We start from the raw sequence: 14903 nt of genomic DNA on the forward strand, positions 1-14903 counted from the left end.
CAAATGGTTAAGTGTCTGCCTGCAGTTCGGGTCATGATACCAGGATCCTGGGATCCAGCCTGCATTGGGCTCCTTACTCAGTGGGAAGCCTTCTCCCTCTCCCTCTGCCACTCCCCCTGCTTGTGCTTGCTCTCTCTCCCTCCCTCTCTCTCTGTCAAATAAATGAATAAAATCTTACAAAAAAAATAAATAAATAAGAGACCCATGCTCTACCTACTGAGCGAGCCAGGCACCTGCTGGTTTAAACTCTTATAGTGTAATGTGATGGGATCTATGAAAGCTAAACATTATACATGATACTTACTTCAAGCAATGGAACCTGGATTCCTGAGCTAGTAAGGAGAGAAAATACTGAATGACCTGTGAAGCCCTGGCTTTCCTACCCCCTCTCCTCTCCAGGGAAATAGATAGTGAAGGAATTACACTTTTTCTCACAGGTTCTTACCTAAAAGGGAGGAGAAAGCTTCCCTTAAATTACATGCAAGGGGGGCACCTGAGTGGCACAGTTGGTTGGGCCTCTGACTCTTGGTTTCAGCTCAGGTTCTGATCTTAGGGTCCTGAGATCAAGTCCCATGTCAGGCTCCAACTAAGGCTCCCTCTCCCTTTGCGCCTCTCCCCCCTCAAACAGATAGATTTTTTAAAAAGATTTTATCTACTTATCTTACAGAAAGAGAGATCACAAGTAGGCAGAGAGGCAGGCAGAGAGAGAGGGGGAAGCAGGTTCCCCACTGAGCAGAGAGCCCGATGTGTGGCTCGATCCCAGGACCCCGAGACCTGAGACGAAGGCAGAGGCTTAACCCACTGAGCCATCCAGGTGCCCCAATAGATTTTTTAAAAAAGATTTTATTTATTTACTTGATTGAGAGAGAGAGCACATGAGCAGTGGGGAGAGGCAGAGATAGAGGGAGAAGCAGACAGGGAGCCTGATGCAGGACTCTATCCCAGGATCCTGGGATCATGACCTGAGCCAAAGCTAGATCTTTAACTGACTGTGCTATCTAGGGACACTCAAATAAATAGATCGTTTAAAGAAATTTTGTGCAAGGGTCTCAGCCTGTGCAAAGTCATCTCCAGTAAAAGGCCACAGTTTTGTCATCATTTCAGTCACAGACCAGCATCGTGGAGGCAGGCTACAGTTGGCAGCCATCTGAGACCATGAGAGAAGCTGAGGCACAGAGCTTTCCCAATTCCAGTGTAGGGCTGAGATGGAGACAGGGCACTGCCCTGAGGTGCTTGAAGCAGCAGGGAGAATTAAAGGAGTGATTTCAGGCTTTTTCTTTCATCCTAGAATTGTTGAGGGAATTAACCAGAAGGCTATAAAGTGATTTCATTGCTTCAGAGAAAACATGAGCAGTATTTTTGTTAATCTCTAATTTTACTTCTTTAAACTGTACTTCAAAAAATAAGATTGTTTGGGAAAGCTTTATGTTTTCCTGTTGTTTGTACTGCTTTGTGTCTAGGAAATTACAAATGCCCATAACAATTATTCCTTGCCCTGGCACATCACCTGGGAAGCTTTTAGATACCAATGCCTGAGTCCCATCTGGGTTCAATTAAATCAAAATCTCTAGAAGTGATCAAAATCTCTAGGCATTAGTGATTTTTAAAATTTCCTTGGGTAATTCTATGTGCAGTCAAAGCTGAGAACTGTTTCAGAGCCTCATACTGACACATTAAAACGTGGCTAAGGCACCTGGGTGACTCAGTGGGTTAAGTATCTGCCTTCCGCTCAGGTCATGACTTCAGGGTCCTGGGATCCAGAGAGCCTGCTTCTCCCTCTGCCTGTCTCTCTGCCTATTTGTGATCTCTCTCTCTCTCTGTCAAATAAATAAATTTTTAAAATCTTTTAAAAAAAAAAGTGGCTAAGAGGATGTCTTTAGCAACAATTGGTGTGCCAACATCCTTTACAACCTGTATAGTGGACCCACTAATGACATTTATCCAGCCCCTAATCTTGTAGTGCTCTTCCACAGTCAATCAAGGAAACAACCCCAACGTCTCTTCCTCCCCCTTAAAATAATCCTCTAGTTGGCCGGGGCGGAGGAGCCCGGGAGTCTGGGCGAGGGGCCCGGGTGTCTGGGCCTCCGGCTTACACTGCCCTTTGGGTTCCGGGGAGGCGCTTGGGCCACGCCAAAGCGCAGGAGAAGACCGTGCCGGATGAGGCCAATCCTGACCCGGGTCAGGCCCCGCCCCCCCGACTTTGCCAAGGTTGCGCGCCCCGCCCCTCCCCAGAGTGTCGCAGGCGGCCGCGAGCTGCGGACTACATTTCCCACAATGCACCACGGGGCGGGCAGGGCTGGGTCGAGCGGCTGGAGCCTGGCCTCCGCCACGAGAGGCGAGGGAGGGCTGTCTTCCTGGGCCGGCGGCCGGGAGAGGGGCGGTGGGAGGGGGCGGTGGCCCGCGCAGTGGCCATGTCTGCGTCTGTAGGGGGCCGTGGCCCCGCGAACCTGCGCCCTCAGTCCAGGTCCGGCCGGGCACCGGTGCTCTCCCGGGGGTCCGGCAGAGTGCAGTGACCGGCAATCTCTGTGCGTCCAGGGCCCCCCGGAGAAACAGGTGAGTACGACTGCCAACCCACGTGGCCTGGGGGTACTGAGAGACTGGAGACCTGTCATCCTTGGAGCGAGGGGCTTGAAGAGAGGGCGCCCCTGCTGCCTATGCTGCCATTTGCGGTAGGAGGTCTTGGTATCTTTGGGGTGCCTTAGCCGGTTGGCCCACAGGTGGAGAATACAAAAAGCGAGGACCAGAATCCTTCCTTTGGCTGGGAGGGCAAAGTCCTGTAGGGACCAGTAGCCGGGTAGGACCCACCCCCCCAAGGCACTCGCATCTCCTCACCCCCACCCTGTAAAGTCCTCTCGAAGATCGGTAGAGGTGACTGTGGGGTGAGCGGGGAAGCTCCTGGAAGTGTCCTGAGGCTTTGGACTTTGCCCTCAAGGGTGCCCTGGCTCAGATAATACATCTGCCCCTTGTGCTGGGACAGCAACCCTTTCTGGGTTCCAGTTTGCTGGGGGAGGGTGAGCAGCAGCCTTTGTCAGAGAGGGGAGTGGCCACCAGCAGTGACAAGTACCAGGCCATGCTCTCAGCATGGAGTAGGCATCCTGCTGAAACAGCTACAGCACAGCCTCACCAGGGCCCTGTCTGCCATGCATCCATGCATCCTGGCACCACCCTCCCATCTGGAGTCCACTCCCAAAGGGGTCAAGGAGAACAGAACACTATCTAAGCAGGAAGAGGGAGCAATAGTGGTAGGCAGTGAGTAGGGAGGGGCTCTTGAGGGCTCCACCTGCTCCAGGGCAAGCACACCAGAAGGGCTGATGGAGCTGGCCTGTTTGATGACTTTGCTTGTAGGCACAGAAGAGCACTTCTAGGGAAAGTAGCATGCTCTGGGGACTCCTAGAGAGGCTGCCTGAGAAGGGGCCCCAAGGATACATATGGGACTGGTTCCAAAAGACCTCTCTTGCTTAACGGCTTCAGGCCCAGCCTCCCAGGAGCTTCAGTCATGCAGGTCATGGCTCCAGTGGGACCTGGGGTGGGGTTTGCTGTGAGTCACTCACCCTCCCTGCCTAGTTTCCAGCGTAAGTGTCCAGAGAACTGTTTGCTTCATCAAGACTTCTGGCTGGATCCCCAGACTGGCATTGGAGATGCGGAGGTGCTACATGATTTCAGGTAGCAGGGGAACTATTATAAAGGAAAGCCACTGCTAGCCCCAGCCAGCTGACCCTGTCCTCACTCCATGCATGTACCATGCTAGGTACTACTCAGTCATATAGGGCTCAGTCACCTGAAGCCCTCAAGAGATCGGTGGGTAGTGGGCCCCCAGGACATTGGGTAAGTTGCTGTAGACCTTGTTTGGGTCTTTGACCCAAAGGTGCAAGGCACAGAGCAGGGGCATGTGGCGTACCAAAGAGTTCTACTTGGGAGAGTCTCCCAGGAGCAGCCAAAAACCAATGGCCTGTTTCTACAATGTCAGTCCCAATAAAGAGCCAGTAAGCCTGGAGGAACTCCCAGTCCTAGGTCCACAGACATCTCTTTGGCTGGATGTCACAGGGGCTCACTTCAGGTCAGAGCCTACCTGGCTTCATGAGGTCAGAATCATGTTTTCCCAGGCCAGTTCACTCAGGTCCTGGCTCAGGGTGAGCCAGCTCTCAAAAGACTGATTTATGGAGCAGAAACCACTGGATCTGTGTGTAAGTGCAGCTACATATGGTCTGAATGCTGAGTAAAAATAATCATGGTGTGAGTGTACAAGTCCCTAGTCTGTGCCAGGTAACCAAATTATATGGATTATCTCATTTAATCCTCCCACAACCCAGTGAATCAGTACTATCATTATCCCCATTTTATAGATAAGAAAACTAAGGACTTATAAAACCAAACCAGGTTTATCCAGGAACATTGTTCTTGAGCACTTGAGTACTACCCAACACAAGTCTTCTCCGCAGTCAGGGGTCTCTAGAGACTGCATTATAACCAGGTGTTTCTTTGAGGATCTTTCACCTTTTCCCTCCCGAAGTTACTTATCTGGAAAATGTTGATTAAACTTCTCCTGTGCATGGAGCTAACATACTGAACTTTGTGGCAGGTCACAGGGTGACCTTCAATGTAGAAGAATGAAGCAGGGCAAGAGGAGTGAGAATCAGGGCTATTGCAGGAGGAAGGCCTCTCTGGAAGGTGATACTTGACAACAACCTGAAGGAAGTGAGAGAGTGGGTCATGTCAATATCTAGCCCAAGCAGTGGAATAGGTAAGGTGGAGGCCAGAGGCAGGGAGATGTGGTCCAGGCAGAAAGCTCAACAAGGGCAAAGTTCTGAAGTGAAGAAGTGCTCAGGATTTACATTACATTATCCTGAAGGAAATCCATGAGATTAGTGTGGCTGGGCTGAAGTAGAGCGAGTGGAGGAAGGGATAAGATGAAGTTAAAGAAGTATTGGGGGGGTAGATAGAGTAGGGCCTTGTGCACCACTGTGAGGAAACTGGCTTTGTGAGCAGAGGAATTACACGACCTGACTTCTTTTGATTTCAAGAGGATCACTCTGAGTGCTGTGCAAGGGACAGACTGTGCAGGGACAAAGGCAGAAGTGGGGAGACTGGTTGCGACACTCCTGGAGAGAGAATGATAGCCTGGACCAGTGTGGTAGTGGTGGCAGTGATGAGCAGTGGTCAGATTCAGGATACGAGCATTTCCCATTTAGCATCAGTAATCTACGAAAGTTGGACATTATATCTGGAATCCCTAACTTAGTGTCTGTTTCCCATTATTTTATTTTATTTTATTTTTTAAGATTTTATCCATTCATTTGACAGAGATCACAAGTAGGCAGAGAGGCAGGCAGAGAGAGAGGAAGGGAAGCAGCCTCCCTGCGGAGCAGAGAGTCCTAGAGCGGGGCTCGATCCCAGGACCCCGAGATCACGACCCAAGCCGAAGGCAGAGGCTTTAACCCACTGAGCCACCCAGGTGCCCCATGTTTCCCGTTATTTTAAATGGGGAAGAGTATAATGCTTCCCTCATCAAACCCAAATCCCTAATTTTCTTTTTTTTTTAAATTTTTAACTTTTTATTAACATATAATGTATTAATAGCCCCAGGGGTACAGGTCTGTGGATCACAGCACTCACCATAGCACATAAATCCCTAATTTTCTAAAATAGTACGATATCACAGGAAAAATAGATACCCAATATATGCCTAGTAAGGTATAGTGTTAGGATATGAAACGCTTAAAGCATTTCCTGATCACGGCCTCTTTCAGTTCCTGCAACAGCCACTGTGCAAGTAAGCCCCTTTTGTTGCCACTCAGTGACTTCCTATCTGATTTGGAATATAATTTGAGGCTTTAGATGCATATTACTTTGATTAAATATGGATCAAGTTCTGATGATGTAAAAATGCATTTTTTTTGTATAAACATAAGCTGAATCAATATAGGTTTATTGTATTAGTTATCTTTTTCTGTATAACAAATTACCCCAAAACTTAGCAGCTTAATCCAACAATACATATTTATTATCTCATGCAATTGCTGAGGGGATTTGAGAGGAATTTGGGTGCAGCTTAGCTCAATGGTTCGGGCTCTGGTTCTCTCATGATGTTGCAGTCATCTGAAGGCCTCACTGGGGCTAGATGATTTGCTTCCAGGATTGCTCACTCATGTGACTGGCACATTTGATCCTGGCAGTTTGCAGGTTTCAGTTTCTTGCCGTGAGTTTCTCTTTGTAGGGCTGCTCAAGCATCCTCGCAATATGGCTAGTGACTTTACCTGAAGAGAGTGAGCCAAGACAGAAAGGCAGCAGCCGTAATATCCTTTATGACCTAGCCTCAGAAACCACACGTCGTTATTTCCCTATTATCCTATTGGTTCCATAGATCAGTCCTGCTCGGTGTGGGAGGAGAGTACACAAAGGCATGAGTGGCAGGAGTTGAGGATCACTGGGGGCCATCATGAGGGCTGGCTACCACAGTTGGGTATTAAAAACTAAAAGGAATTCTATGGGGAAAATATTAATGAGAGAGACATTTTGCTGGGTGCACCTGTATTCTGAAGTGCAGGTGACAGGATTTGCTAATGGTTTGGTATATGAGGTGTGAGGAAAAGAGATGACTCCAAGATCTTTTGCTGAATAACGGAAAAGATGACATCTTTCACTGAGTTGGAGAAAACTTTGGAAGGAATAAGATCTTAAGAGGATGATCAGGAGCTCAGTAAGACATCCAAGGGCAAACATCAGGTAGATAGTTAAATGTGTGTGCCTCAGGGCACCTGAGTGGCTCAGTGGGCTAAGGCTCTGAAATCAGGTCATGATTTCAGGGTCCTGAGATCGAGCTCCGCATCGGGCTCTCTGCTCAGCAGGGAGCCTACTTCTCCCTCTCTCTCTGCCTCTCTGCCTACTTGTGATCTCTCTCTCTGTCAAATAAATGGATGAAATCTTAAAAAAAAAAAAAATGTGTGCCTTTAGAAGTTGGAAGAGAGATTGGTGCTGGAAATAAAAACCGGAATCATTAATGTATCAGTGGAATTTAAAACCATGACACTGAATAAGATCACCAGTAGATTGAATGAGGACGGGGAAGGGCTCTAAGGACTGAAATCTGGGTCCCCTAACTGTAAGAAGAACTGCAAAAAGGAGTTAGAAGAAATGGTCCATGAGGTAGAAGAACACACCAGAAGCCAAGAAGAAAAAAAAAAAAGTTTCAGAAGAGAGGAACTGATAAAGCGTATCCATTGCTGCTACTGAGTGAAGTGAGATGATCCTGAGGTCAACTGGTAACCTTGATGGGAGCAGTGTTACTAGAGTAATGGAGGCACAAGTCTAGTTGGAATGGCTTCAAGAGTGAATGGGAGAAGTGGAGAGGCTGTGGCATTATGTGGATTACCAGAAATCCACATTTCCCTGTCCCTCTGGCTGCACGACTAGTTCTGGCTCATCTGGGTTTTGAAGTGTTCCAACCCTGTCTTCCACTGCCCAGTGATGTGGGAAAGGGATGTATTGCAATGGCAGAACTATGAGACAGAAGTAACTTGGATTCCTGAATCACTGCTTGGAAGGAGTGAATTACTACCACACTCATGGTAGATTTTTGTGTGAGCGAAAAATAAGCCTTAATGTGTAAAGCCTCTGCCATTTTGGCATTCATTGGTTACACAGCATAACCTAGCCCACCTGACTAATTAAACTCCCAAGTACTATTTACTATTTTGAGGTTGGTTTGTTTTATAAAGGGCAGAAAAAAAAAAAAAGGGTGGAACCTACAGGGAGATTTGGTTTAATTTTTAATTGAAATAAGGCAGACATAAAGTTCACAAATCATAAGTACAGCTCAGTGAATTATAATGGAGTGAACACACCCCAGGGAAGGTGTTTTGAAAGTGGACGAAGCGCCAGCATATTGGCGATGGATAGGGGAGAAGGGGAAACCAATGATTTGGGAGAGAGGGACAGCAGCTGAAACCAAGTGCTTGTGTTTGCACGGCAAGAAGAACTGGAGTGGGGGAGTTTGTCCCTGGTGGGGCATGGACAGATCATCTTCAGTGAGGAGGAGGAAGGCAGCATCTGGCAGGTGAGGCGAGATGGTGGTGGGAATCTTGAACGTTCTCTATTGCTGACTTCTGATTCCTCAGCGGTATCACGGATAGTGCTGAGTGAGCCTGGGAGAAGCAGGTGAGGGAAGTTTGAGAAGAGAGAGGGTGTGAACTTATTGTCTAGTGGAGTAGGAAAGTGACACAGAAATGTGCTAGTTTAAAGCAATGGTTCTGGATCTTCTCCGTGGAAGGAAGCACACAGCAATCCAGGTTTCCATCCAGAGAGCCAGGTCCAGAAGCCCTGGCCACAACCCTGGGGCTGTCAGTAGCAGCTTGCCCTCTGCCTGGACTCGGACAGACGCACCTCTCTGGGGTCACTCTCTCTTCATGTAGCAGTGGCTTTTAGGGTAGCTTGTGAAAGGATGGTCTCCAGGTTTCTCATGTGGCCTCTGTCTTCTTGTGGGAGACCTAGGCGTGCCCTCCTTACTTAGCACCCCCACTAAGCTGGGCTCTGCCATGTTACAGTGGCTGTTTTTGCCTGGTTGGGATTCTTCTGTTGCTCTCCATCTCTGCCTCTGAGCAGACCTTTCTTTCCTTGTTTTTTTAAAGGTTTTATGTATTTATTTGACAGACAAAGATCACAAGTAGGCAGAGAGGCAGGCAGAGAGAGAGAGGAGGAGGAGGAAGCAGGCTCCCCACTGAGCAGAGAGCCCAATGCGGGGCTCGATCCCAGGACCCTGGGATTATGACCTGAGCCTAAAGCAGAGGCCTTAACGCACTGAGCCACGCAGGCGCCCCTGAGCAGACCTTTTTGAATAGGTTGCTGTTGAGAGCAAGTAGCCTCTTAGTTATTCTGGGCCTTTGTCAGATGAGGTGGCCCAGGGTGGCCCTCTGGGCTCTGACTCATGCTAGGAACCATCACTCTTGATTGTCCTGATAGACAGGATTCGTGGCCTAGACAATCCCCAAAGGTGGTTCTCCTGAATGAAGTTTCTTTGCTCCGACTCTGTGTGGGGTGATGCTGTGGGTCGGCGGTGGTGCCCAGCCTTCCCTTGTTCTGCAGTGCTCCGGGTTCAGTGCAGGAGTGGCTGCACTGTCTGGGCTGCCCTGTCTGTTTTGCACATTGAACTTCTACAAAAGGCTCATTTGAAAAAAGGATTCCATTGCTTCCAACAAAGATGACCCTCCCCCCCCCCCCCCGCAAAAAAAGGAGCTTGAAAGTCAGTTCTTTGTGTACATACAGGAGTTCCCTGAAAAGAGCTCTGGTGGGATGGGGGATGCATGACCTCTCTGTGGGTCTCATGCTGGTCTTTGCTGCTCTTCTAGCTTACCCAGCCAGATTTCTCTTAATGGAAGGGTGTGTGCCTCAGATAGAACCCCTCCCCTGGGAATGTATATTGCCTGCCAAGTGAAGGCCTTTCAGCTTGCCATTCAGGGGCCGAAGGGGTGACTCCAAGTGAGCCATCCAACTTTGTTATCCCTGCGATCCACTCCTAGCCACCTCCACCCGGCCCAAAGGCTAGCAGAACTGGGAGATCAAGCTGAGTCTGTCCTGGCCATCAGACTGGCACTGAGAACCGTCATGTCTCTAGTTGTTTGTAATTGGTAAGGCAAGCCCCGGTGCCAAATTCAGAAAGTACAACAGTGCTTTCAGAAAAAAAGCCAGCTCGAAGACAAGCCTGTTTGCTCTTTCTTTGCAAATGCCGAAATATCCAGAAAGCAGTACTGGTCAATCTAGTTTTGAATGGGGAAATGTTCGTGGTAGGATGTGCACTGAAAGATAGCAGGATACGGAATTGTTTCAATTCCCAGCTCCCAGCTTCCTCCCTGTTGTGACATCAGGCAAGGCATCTAAACTCTCCCAGCCTTGGTCCTTTGAACTATAAAGCTAGCTTGAGACGGAGCACCTGCCCCAGGGCAGAGTGATTAGGTGTGGATAACTGTCCAGTGACCTTGTCAGCATGCTGCTGTGGCACTCAATAAATGTTAGCTGCTGTTACCAGTTTGGGAAAAAAAAAAAATTACCTTTTATGTACATTTTAAAAAACTGGGAGGAAATACACCAGAATGCGAACAGTGAAAGATCCTGAAAGGTGGGAGAACGATGACATTTCTTTCTTCAGACCTTGTTGTATTTTCCAAGTTTTCTACAATGAGTAGGTACAATGAATTCTTTCTTTTCTATTTAGAAAAAGAACAACATAGCTTCATTTTCTAGAGGGGACTACTCAGAACCCGTTCCGCAGAGGTTTGAGCTTGTTGGGTCCTAGTGAGGGATGCTTTCCTCTACTTACCACTATTAATTGTGCCAGTGACCCCTGCCAACAGCACCTTCCCCCTTCTCCTCCATGACACCTTTGTTTGCCCCTCAGGCGAGCCCAAGGGATGGCTGCTGACATGCAGAGGAAGAGAAGCAGCGGATGCTCTGATGGCACATTGGCTCCTTCTGATGGGCAGAATATGGAGAGAGCTGAGAGCCCCACACCAGGACTGGCTCAGGGAATGGAGCCAGGTATGGGCAGGGTGTGCAGCTCCAGGAAGCTGACCTTAAGAGCAGCCTCCAGAGCCACTGGGATTCCCAACCAGGCTTTCACTCCCACTCATTCATGTGTTTGTTCAGTCACTCCTGGGCTATTGGTCAGGTACTGTAGGCAGCTAGGCTCAGTCCGGCTGTGTCTGGCCTTCCTCTCCACATCATGCTGGGCTCCTCACCCTGTGCTGTCTGGCTGCCAGCACAGGTCCTCCTCCTGTTCCCTGGGTCTACAGAGTACCTTCCTGGCTCCTTCTCCCTCCCTCAGCTCTCAGCTTAAATGTCACCTCCTCACGAGTCAGGCCTGCCTGCTCTGACCATGCTCTATACAGGATACTCATTATTTTGTAATTTTATATGTTTATGTACATATTGCACGTCTCTCGTCCCCAAGATTGTGAGCTCTTTGAGCACAGAGTGGTTGTACCCCCAATACCTAGTACAGTACCAAACTCCTCATAGAGACTCAAAATATATCTGTTGTATTATTCTGTAAAAAAAAAAAATCAGTAAAGGGGGACTGACATGGTCCCTGCCTTAGGGGAGCCACAGGCTAGTAGGGCCATTGCACTGGAGTGGGTTAGGAACTGTGGCCTGAGCAGGGTCAGGGAGACTTCTCACGGGAGAGAGTCTCTGAACACAGGAGGTGTTCCAGGCCCAGGGCAAGGGGCTGGGTGTAGAGCAGTGAACAGCCAGGTTCCTGCCCCTCAGGAGGAGCCCCACTGCAGCTTGGGAGAAGGATAACTGACAAGTAGCACAAGAGAAATCAAGGAGGGAGATGTGATAAGAGTGCCGAGGGTGGGAATTCGGGTGAGGAGGTAACTAGGGTGTTCGCTGAGAGCTGAAGTGTGACAAGGAGCCGGCCATATGAGGAGTTGGGAGTGCCTTCCAGGCAGAGGGAACAGCAGGTGCAGAGGCCCTGAGGTGGGCGGGGGCTTGTTGAAGGTGTCCAGAGAGCAGGTGGATGAAGGTCCATGTGAGTGGAATGGGTAAGGACCGGGAGGTGAGAGTGGGAGAAGCAGGCAGGTACCAGCCGCCCCCGCAGCCAGGAGCGGTTGGGGTCTTATTCCCAGTGAGATGGGAGGAGACTGGTGGGCTCTCAGTTGCAGGGAGGCGTAACTCACGGCAGGCAGTAGCAGCAGGGAACAGCCACTTGTCTCCCTGGGACAGGCAGTAAGGCTAAAGTGCCATACTGGGCACCTCGCTCGCTGGGAAGGTGGTCTGCCAGCGGCTACCGCTCTAAGCATCAGTGCTTTTGGCCGGCAGGTGCCGGGCAGGAGGGTGCCATGTTCGTCCATGCCCGTTCCTACGAGGACCTGACGGAGTCGGAGGATGGGGCAGCTTCTGGGGACAGCCCTAAGGAGGGTGCTGGGGGTCCCCCACCACTGCCTGCAGACATGCGCCAGATCAGCCAGGACTTCAGTGAGCTGAGCACCCAGCTGACGGGTGTGGCCCGAGACCTGCAGGAGGAGATGCTGCCAGGAAGCTCTGAGGACTGGCCAGAGTCTTCTGGGGCAGTTGGGCGGCCAGCCCCAGAACCCCCCAGGGAGGGCGCAGGCGAGGGGGATGAGGAGGAGGCTGCTGAGGCATGGCGACTGCACCAGAAGCACGTCTTTGTGCTGAGCGAGGCGGGGAAGCCCGTGTACTCCCGCTATGGGTCAGAGGAGGCACTTTCCAGCACCATGGGTGTCATGGTGGCCCTGGTGTCCTTCCTGGAGGCAGACAAGAATGCCATTCGTTCTATCCACGCAGGTGAGCCACCTGGAAAGGGGGGCAGGGAGGGCTCCCCCAGCCAGGTTTTAGGGCTCATAGCAGGTTTTAGACCCCCAGGGACTAGAGAGGGCTGGGATATACTATGTGAGGAGGTCCAAGGGCCATCCCTCTGCCTCACTGGGCTTTAATATTGTCACCTGAACACGGATAGCCACGCTGACTGCCTGATAAGGCTATTGTGAGGGCCAAAGGTGGCTCTGACATGGGCTTCACCCCTGGAGAGAACCCGAAGTCTGGGGAGGTGACCAAAAAGCCCCAGGTCCCAAGCCGCACCCAGCTCTTGCCATTTAACACAAGCCTGTTTTTCCAAAGTGCTCACTGCATTTTGGCTGGTGCCAGTCTGTGAACCAAGTGGCAGGGACAGACCTGGAGTCCTCAGGGAAAGGGGTCCTCAGGCTGCCGGTTTTACCTCCATTATCCTTAAGTCCCTACTATGCACAGCGCTCTTAGGGAGGGTGGGGAGGACGTAGAAGGCGACAAGCTGTGTAGGAAGCCAGGGCTCCGAGGGAGCTGGGCAAGGCCAATCCAGGAAGGCTTCCCGGAGAAGCTGACCACCCCCTCCCTCCACCTTCAGATGGCTACAAGGTAGTATTCGTGCGCCGAAGCCCACTGGTGCTGGTGGCCGTGGCGCGCACGCGGCAGTCGGCGCAGGAACTGGCGCAGGAGCTGCTCTACATCTACTATCAGATCCTGAGCCTTCTTACGGGCGCGCAACTGAGCCACATCTTCCAGCAGAAGCAGAACTACGACCTGCGGCGCCTGCTGTCGGGCTCGGAGCGCATCACCGACAACCTGCTGCAGCTCATGGCGCGAGACCCCAGCTTCCTCATGGGGGCGGCGCGCTGCCTGCCCCTGGCGGCAGCCGTGCGCGACGCGGTGAGTGCCAGCCTGCAGCAGGCGCGCGCCCGCAGCCTCGTCTTCTCCATCCTGCTGGCGCGCAACCAGCTGGTGGCGCTAGTGCGCCGCAAGGACCAGTTCCTGCACCCCATCGACCTGCACCTGCTCTTCAACCTCATAAGTTCCTCCTCGTCCTTCCGTGAGGGCGAGGCCTGGACGCCTGTGTGCCTGCCCAAGTTTAATGCAGCCGGCTTCTTCCACGCGCACATCTCTTACCTGGAGCCTGACACCGATCTCTGCCTGCTGCTCGTCTCCACCGACCGGGAGGACTTCTTTGCAGTCTCTGACTGCCGCCGCCGCTTTCAGGAGCGCCTGCGGAAGCGGGGAGCCCACCTGGCGCTGCGGGAGGCCCTGCGCACGCCCTACTACAGCGTTGCTCAAGTGGGCATCCCCGACCTGCGTCACTTCCTCTATAAGTCAAAGAGCTCAGGACTCTTTACCAGGTGAGGGAGGGCCTTGGGGACATTGCTTGAGGGAGATGGGTGGGGTTGCTGGGGGAGAAGGATTGGTCCTGAGCCCTGATGCCGTCCAGAAGCTGACAGCCCCTCTGGGAATGGACTGACATGTTGGGTCTGTTTCCCTCTTACATCAGGGACCCAGCCTCCCTGTCCCTCTGCTCCTAGTGGGCATACCCAGGTCTCCTGGATTCCCCTGCCCTGGAGCAAGTCTGCCTTAGGGATCATTTTAGTCCCATCCGGGATGCACAAAACTCCTCCTCCAACGGAGGGGCTGGGGCTGGATGTGGCAATGTCTCTTCTTCTGTTACCCCTTTTTGGGTTCCCAGCTCACTTTTCCTCCAGTTCAGACCTGTCCCTCTGTCTTGGACACCTAAACTCAGATTGGCTTCTCTAAAGAAAGGTCACTAAAGATGCCATGAACTTGGGGGAGGGGAAAGAGCAGGGCTCTAGTCTGGGTGGGCACAGCCCTGGGCTGGAGAGTCTTCTGTGATAGGGAGGCAATGCTCTATCCTGGGAGACCATTTGGAGGGTAGGACACGTGGCAGAGTCCCCCTGGCTAGGAATAGTTGTTTCTGGGTCTCCAGAGAAGGCATTGGAAGTGATTTCTTTGTGAACCTACTCCCCCATCTCCAGCCCTGAGATTGAGGCCCCGTATACCAGTGAAGAGGAACAGGAGCGGCTGCTGGGCCTCTACCAGTACCTGCACAGCCGAGCCCACAATGCCTCCCGCCCACTCAAGACCATCTACTACACAGGCCCCAATGAGAACCTCCTGGCCTGGGTAAGGTGGCCCTGGGCTGGGCTGGGCTTCATCAGGGATCCTGGGTAGCGGGCTTGAGGGCTACCTAACCTCGATGACTACCCTGTGCCCCCTCCTCCAGGTGACAGGTGCCTTTGAGCTCTACATGTGCTACAGCCCCCTGGGCACCAAGGCATCGGCCGTCAGTGCCATCCATAAGCTGATGCGCTGGATCCGCAAGGAAGAAGACCGCCTCTTCATCCTCACACCCCTCACCTACTGATGGGAACGTGTGCGGGTTCAGTGCTCTTCGGCACACTGGGCCACGGAAGCCACGGGAGCCTCCATGCAGGGTCAGCCTCTCTTGCCCAGGCAGCAGGATGGGACTATGTGTTGGTGCGTGCATTAAAGTGCTTTGGGGAAGACACTCATTGGGCCTTGTCACTGGTCCCTTCACTCACCCACTCTCACTCCCATACAGATACTGAATC

General features: G+C 51.6%; 1 protein-coding gene across 1 annotated transcript; it reads left to right on the forward strand.

The window, feature by feature from the left end:
* The first annotated feature begins 2274 nt into the window (after positions 1-2274).
* MON1A (MON1 homolog A, secretory trafficking associated) lies at positions 2275-14843 on the forward strand. The gene is made up of 6 exons (XM_082703060.1): positions 2275-2553; positions 10388-10527; positions 11812-12297; positions 12893-13658; positions 14307-14454; positions 14555-14843. The coding sequence occupies exons 2-6, from the start codon at positions 10401-10403 to the stop codon at positions 14693-14695; spliced, it is 1668 nt and encodes a 555-aa protein (XP_082559186.1). The 5' UTR covers positions 2275-2553; positions 10388-10400; the 3' UTR covers positions 14696-14843.
* Positions 14844-14903: the final 60 nt, after the last annotated feature.

The sequence above is a fragment of the Mustela nivalis genome (genome assembly GCF_964662115.1).
Source record: "Mustela nivalis genome assembly, chromosome: 1".
NCBI classification, from domain to species: Eukaryota; Metazoa; Chordata; class Mammalia; order Carnivora; family Mustelidae; genus Mustela; species Mustela nivalis.